General features: G+C 36.9%; 1 protein-coding gene across 1 annotated transcript in view; it reads left to right on the forward strand.

Annotated features, from left to right (window-relative positions):
• LOC107731530 (inaD-like protein) overlaps positions 1-7,712 on the forward strand; it is a 136,735-nt gene that overhangs the window by 127,282 nt on the left and 1,741 nt on the right. The window contains exons 42-43 of the mRNA XM_016542641.1: positions 5,276-5,379; positions 5,500-5,623. Of these exons, the coding sequence (XP_016398127.1) occupies positions 5,276-5,379; positions 5,500-5,623 (228 nt within the window). The remainder of the gene's footprint in view (positions 1-5,275; positions 5,380-5,499; positions 5,624-7,712) is intronic.

Below are 7,712 nucleotides of genomic sequence, written 5' to 3' on the forward strand. Positions count from 1 at the left end.
TACCCCATGGTTTACTCACCCTCAAGCCATCCTAGGTGTATATGACTTTCTTCTTTGAGACGAATACAATCGGAGTTATATTAAAAAATGTCCTGGCTCTTCCAAGCTTTATAATGGCAGTGATAAGGGGTTGAGATTTTGAAGCCCAAAAAAGTGCGTCCATCCATCATAAAAAGTGCTCCACACTGCTCCGGGGGGTTAATAAAGGCCTTCTGAAGTGATGCGTTTGTGAAAAGTATCCATATTTAAAACTTTATAAACTGTAATCTCTAGCTTTCGCTAACTGTCGTTTGCACGTTCACGAGAGAGTAGGGTTGGGTACCGAAACCGGTACCGGTACCTATGTAACCGGCATGTACTAGAACCGAATCAGAACGCAGATTTCGGTGCCACCAATGCTTGAGCGATCGATTGAAATATTTGTTCTCTGGTTCTCCGAAACGGACGTAAGAGTCGGAAAGCTCTAATAATACAAATCCAACACATCTTTGTAGTAACACGAGTGTCCATGTTGTTTTCACATTCCGACTTAAAAGCACAACTCGGGAAATGAGAGCATCTGAGGAGCGCGTGAATGCAGCAATTACGCTTGCTCTGATGGCAGCAGGTAGATACCGTTCTATACTGTAAAAAGCATATTGTAAAAAGGCTATGTCGATTAGCAATGGATTATAAATATACTTAATTATGATGAAAATACCAAAGATGGCTTGAATTACACAGATAAACTATACATTGTCGCAGTCGAGTGTTTATTGTCTTTGTTTTATCATTCAAAACGTTTATATCTTCTGTTTACTCAGTTACAGCAATAACATGCCTAAGTCCATATTAGGGATTTCCTGAGTCCTTTTCCTTCTGTGATACTCATGTGGAGTTTCTGCGCGAGGGCGCCCTCTGGCGTCCAGTGTGAATGAAACAGACATTAAATGTGTTTATAGCGCTCAATAATGGCCAATCCATCCTATTTTGGGGATTTTTTTTTTTTTTTTAAAGTATCGGTTCAGGCACCGGAACCGTTTTAAAAGTTTTGATTTGGCACCGGTATCGGAAAAAACCCAAACGATACCCAACCCTACGAGAGAGTGGCATTCCAGCGGATGACATAGGACATTCGGATGTTTACTATTTGCAGCGGCGTAGCTTATAATGTAGACCACACAAACAAAGCAACCAATTTCTGGCTAAAGGCCTGTTAACACCAAGGACGATGGCTATAATGATAACAATATAGTTTTAAAACTCTTTTTACTATATCAACTATAACGATAACGGCACAAAGAAACAATTCTGTTGAAATAATTTTCAGACTGATTTTTCCAGCTGATGAATGATAAAACCATTGGCAGCCAATCAGAATCCATTTTTCTTTAAAGAGTCCGAGCATTTATTAAAGTGGCAGACGACAAAATTGCAGTTCACGCTTATCATACGTTGTTGTGGATGCTAATATTACATTAAAAGTTATCTTTATAGTTATCGTTCTTGATGTGAATGGGTTTTAAATACCTTTGGGCCAAAACATACAGTATTTAGGCAAATTTAGGCATGACTATTTCGGCAAAAGCGTGGTCCATTGTTCGAACATAAAGTGCATTCTTGCGTTATTGTTGCGTAACTTATTTTAATTAACTTGCTCAGTGGGATTTTCTTTCAAATTACTGCTCTGACATGATATCAATTGACCTGATAGAGAAAGCTTACTGTAGCTACAGTGCCCCCTTGTGTTAAGTTGTGAATTCTTCGCAACAGAGCGATTTGTGAAAGCTAGCTTTATTAGCTAGAAGTGTATTAATTTACTTACTGGTACGTTTCTGACTCTTCGTCTGTAAACAATTTTGGATGAACTAGTTTAATGAAGTGCCAAGGCTGCCAAGCGTGCAACCTACGATTCAAATTAGTTACAGCGTTCCCGCTCGCTGGCTAGCTAATGAGGGAATGCGCGTTAAGTAATGTGATTTAAAAACACTACTTGTTAACAGGATCACTCCAGACTGTCCGTGGGTTGAACTCAGCTTTAAAGAAGCTGTTGGCACTGAACAGACCCTCCGACCCGTTTTGTGTGACGTGCAATATCCCCCACATTTATTCCGAACGTTTTAAGAGTCGTTTGGTGGGTTTCCTCTTATTCCCCAGAAATTTCACGTAACACACCGCTAGCTTGATATAGCACGTGAGGTTTGTATATGTTAGCATTTGTTGATAGATATTTGATACGAAGGTCGCCATATTGAGAATACCATGGTTTTTTTTTTTGTAAGTGGCGTTTTTGCGTGTAGTAGCTGCGGTTTCAATGATGTGTGTATACATGCTTGTATTCTGTGCTATTGTTGCTATACAGAGCCGTGGTGTGTGTATATGTTCTGTACGGTTATCAGTGTGTGTTAGCGGAGTCGGTGTATCGAAGGACAGTGCGCTGTGTATGTGTACGTTTGCTTGGACTCACGGTAGTGTGTGTGTGTGAGTGGTTCGTGCTGTGTCACTGGGCTGTTATCAGCTGCGTGCAGCTGTGCGTCAGTTGCGCGCGGGTTGCCAGATAATCCCAGTCCTTTATGCAAATGTACCGTTATCTGTGCGGTTCCAGGAGGAATGCACAGGGCTTTTAAACAGGGGAGCCCAGCCTGCAAAGCCCTGATTACAGCAGCTCAGAGAGCAATTATTGTTTAGCTCTCTCTCTCTCATACTCACTCTCTCTCTCTCTTTCTCTCTCTCTCTCTCTCATTCATTCCCTCTTCACTCATTTGAGAGAGCAGACTCTCTCTCTCTCTCTCTCTCTCTCCCTCCCTCTCCCTCACTCACTCTCTGGCTGCTATATGTTTAATTGGACATATGTAATGCCCTATGCTATTACTCATGTCACAGAAATCAGACAATTTGATATTTTGTCATTCTGCCTGTGATAATGTGCATTGAGAAGTTTAGTTGTTCCACCCAACTGAAGTATATATCTCTCACCAACTCCCACTTCATCTCTAGCTTTCTCACTTTTTAAATTTAATTTGTGTGTGTGTGTGTGTGTATATATATATATATGCATGTATGTATGTGTGTGTGTATATATATATATATATATATATGCATGTATGTGTGTATATATATATATATATATATATGTATGTATGTATGTATGTATGTATATTTTCCATTTTCACAAACGCAAACATCAGAACTCAGAACACCCTAGCAACAGCATGCCAACGCCTTAACAGTGGCATAGCAATATAGTAAATACTGCTTGGAACATTCAGAAATTGCATTGCATTTCAGTGCCCTGGCAACTACTCAGAACACCCTAGCAACAGATTAGTAGCCACAATGTAATTCTCTATGAACCAGGACCGTGCACAGACCTTTTGAGGGGCATGTGCTGAAACTGAAAAAGCCCCCCCCCCAGCTACGTGCATATTAACAGCGTAAACATGAACCATGCGACCATATAATATGATTACATGTTAATAAAATAAGTGTATCAGCAATAATAAATCAAATAATTTTTTTAGAAATATATTTTACCTAGGTGACGAGGATCACTCAGTCGCTTTGTGTCAAACTCAAATGCAGTTACGGGGTTTTTGATCAGCGAATGTATGCAAATGTGCATTTTGTCCGTCAGTAAAACGACGGCATCGCATTATGTTTCCATCAACAGGTTACAAAGTTTGTTGTGGCTATATGGGTGCTCAGTTCTTCCTGTTGTAAAATACATTTGGCCAAAATCTCATTTTATAAAAGAGATTAAATGCTGTATGAACAGGTTCTTTAAGTGTATTGGACTGGATGGCAAATGCTAGCCCTCTCTCTCCGGTCCCACACGTATCAGACCTCAAATACATAACATATGAGCATTTATAGACATAGTGTTTCTTGCGTAAAGAAAACCCTGTACTTATTCAAACAACAAGATCTTTATTTACCCTTGCAAGACTTCGTTCAGCTGCTGTGGAACTTCAGTTCATTCAGTCAAGATAGAGGGAGTTATGAGATTTTACTGACAGTTTGAGCGGATCCAACAAGATTTAGTCATAAGTTCTTTTTAATACCTCTCATTGGCTAAATATTTGTAAAACAGGCAGATAAATGTAAAGGTGACCAATAGCATTGATTTATTGAAGAAAAAAGAAAAGAAAACACCACCACCAAAAAAAAGGGCACTTCGGAGTGTAAGGGAAAAAAGGTTGAGCCCTACCTGTGCTATAAACCACTCCAATTAGTGGCTTAGCAACATACTAAAACTTCTCAGAAACCCAGAACACCATCTAGCAACTGCATCACAGCCGTTAAATAAGTCTTGTTTAATAAATTGGTTTTATCAGTCATTTATTGGCATTTAAGAGCATACCCTAGCAACCAACCATTTTCTTTCTTTCTGTCTTTCTCTCTTTCCTTCTTTCTTTCTTTCTTTCTTTCTTTCTTTCTTTCTTTCTCTTCTTTCTTTTTTCTTTTTCTTGTCTTCCTCCTTTCTTTCTTTACTTCCCTTTCTTCTTTCTCATTCTCTTTTAACACACTTCTTTTTTCTTTCTTTATCCTTTTATTTATCTCTTTTCTTGTTTCCCCGCTCTCTTTTATCACTCTTTTGTCTCTTCTTTTTTCTTTTTTCAGCCTCTTTCATTTTTCTTTTTTATCAGTGTATCAGATATTTATTTATATTTCTCTTTTTTCTCACTTTTATCTCTCTTTCTTTTTTCAGCCTTTCTTTTTCTTTTCTCACTCTTTCTTTTATCACTTTCTTTTTGTTCTTTATTTTTTTATTAGCCTTTTTTTTTCTTTTCTGTCAGTTTCTTTCTTTCTTTCTCTCAGTAGGTGTAGGTGAAGATAGCGAGTGTGATGACTTGGGAGTGTTTCCCTGTTGTTGTTGACTCATTCATTAATTAGCTTTTGTTTTTTGTTGTGTATTTTACTTTTAATTGCTTTGCCGTTAATTAAATATGCAAATTAATATGCCACTGCCCTCATAGCCAGCCCAGAGTTTAATGGAAGAGGAAAATTTCAATGAAACATGACAGAAAAAGGCATTTTTGATTCTGGTGAGGGCGACACAGGTTTGATGAACAGCGGCTGAGCGATCGGTCACCAACAGTCGCCAAGAAGAACATTAAAGGATTGGTCGCATACATTTCAGTGCCAAACACACACAACATAGAGAGCAGTTTCCTGTTATCTACAGGCAGACAGTCATTTGTGAAAACACACACATCTAAATGGAAGAAAGCACACTTTCAAGACCGAGTCATTTATTTGCTTTAAATGTTTGACAGTGTCCGTCTGTGATTGACAGGTGGTTGCCGACACCAACATCAGTGCCATAGCCAGTCAGGTGGAGAGTCTGTCCAGTAGCTCCACCCCCAGCACCAATCCAGAGGTCCGGCCGGTGGAACCAGAGTGAGTGACATCACCATGGCAACAAAACTCCCACTTCCTGTTTGACCTTAAACATTCCATTACAGAATTCTCTGTTTATTATATATGATTTTATTTTCGGTGTGTGTGTCATATGGACAGGACGCCCAAGCCAAAGACCATCACTCTGGAGAAGGGCTCAGAGGGGCTGGGCTTCAGCATCGTGGGCGGCTTTGGGAGTCCACATGGAGATCTGCCCATCTACGTCAAAACAGTCTTCAGCAAGGTAATTCCTGCAGGATCATTTGCAGATTAAATGAAACTAAACACATTTGGACACCTGACATCAGCCATGAAATTAGACATTAACCTAAACGCTCTGATAAACTGAGACGTGTTACTCGTGGACAACACAGCTTTGAATCCAGCTAAATAAATAAATGACTTAATTATTCAGTCATTTATGGGCATTTAAATAAATTACAGCATAGCAACCATCCAAGAGTTTTGTACGGGCAATCACTACATGTATTTTCCTTTTCTTTCTTTCTTTTTCTTTCTTTCTTTCTTTCTTTCTTTTTTTTTCTTTCTTTATTTTTCATCAGTCTTTTTCTTTCTCAATCACTCTATTTCATTTCAATTAAGTTTATTTTCTTTTTTCAAGGATTGTCTTAAATTTGCTGAATAGAATAGAATGTTTGAACATGTTTTAGTACAATTTTGTATATATAAATGTATATGTAAATGTATTTATTTTATCATGTTTATTTGTAGCAATTAATATTAAGTTTATAATTTGTGGAATATCGTCATTTATAATATTAATTTATATTGATTAAACATTTACTCTTGATAGATAGAACAATAAAACAATAGATAGATGGATAGATGGATAGATAGATAGATAGAAAGATAGATAGATAGAACAATAAAAAGATAGATAGATAGATAAATACAACAACATATTAGATTAAAATAAAATTTAAAAAACAAACAAAAATTTGAAATGTTTCATTGTCAACTAACTGAAATGTTTAAGTTGAAGTACTAAATTTACTAAAACAGGTAAAAAAAATTAATAAATATAAATATAAATGATTAAAAAAACTAAAAATGATAGAAGCACAAAATTACTCAAACTTGAACTAAAATTCAAATGAAAACTTCTAAAAAAAAATATATATATAAATAAAGACTAATTTAAAATAATAAATAATATAACAATAAATAAATAACAGTAAAATAACACTGATATGTAGTAACTCTTAAGCTATATAAATTAAGTAATATTGCTTTTTTGGTAACAGGCTGTTAAAATCAAATCATTTCACATACTTACATATTTTTGCTTAAATATATCCAGAACCCTGCATATAACATCTGTACAGTACGAAAAGGTGGATGTGTAAAACAGACAAGAAATGTATTTTCCTGCAGCTTATTGCTATGTGCAGACTGTACGTCTCTGGTCATGCTCTGGCCACCAGGTGGCAGCAGTCTATGGTGGCAGCATAGAGCTCTGTTTCACAAGAACATAACCAGAGATAAGACCATGTCGAACACTTCATATTCACCTAGATACAGTACATGTTTTGTGTTTGTGAAATGATTCTTCTGATGACTCTTCCAACCCCACTGGCGGTCTGTGAATGTCTTGAACTGACATATTGTTCAAAGAAAACATATTTGAAAATATGAAAGTAATACATGATTTAAATATAATTTATATATAGTAATATTTATTGATAATAATCATCCATCATATTTAATATTATAAATATAATACTATATAAGGATATTTCTAAAATTTGGTACATTTAAAGGGTTAGTTCACCCAAAAATGAAAATTCTGTCATTAATTACTCGCCCTCATGTCGTTCCAAACCCGTAAGACCTTCGTTCACCTTCGGAGCACAAATTAAGATATTTTTGGTGAAATCCGAGAGCTTTCTGACCCTCCATAGACAGCAACACAACTGAAATGTTCCCAGACCCAGAAACGTAGCAAGGAGATCAGTAAAACAGTCCATGTGACATCAGTGGCTCAACATCAACGAGAATTTTTTTGTGTGCTCAAAGAAAACAAAACGTAAACACAGCTGATTACGTTCTGGGGAAAACACGCGTATGCGTCATGGTACTCTCCAAAATGGCGGAAGACAGTAACTCGAGGAGAAGAATAGTTGAATAAATCATGTAATTTTTATTTTCTTTGTGCACAAAAAAATTCAAAAAATTCTCGTAGCTTCGCAAAATTGAAGTTGAGCCACTGATGTCACATAGACTGTTTTACCGATGTCCTTACTACGTTTCTGGGTCTGGGAACGTTTCAGTTGCGTTGCTGTCTATGCAGGGTCAGAGAGCTCTCGGATTTC

Source organism: Sinocyclocheilus rhinocerous, unplaced genomic scaffold (genome assembly GCF_001515625.1).
Source record: "Sinocyclocheilus rhinocerous isolate Xijiao unplaced genomic scaffold, SAMN03320098_v1.1 scaffold4355, whole genome shotgun sequence".
NCBI lineage: Eukaryota > Metazoa > Chordata > Actinopteri > Cypriniformes > Cyprinidae > Sinocyclocheilus > Sinocyclocheilus rhinocerous.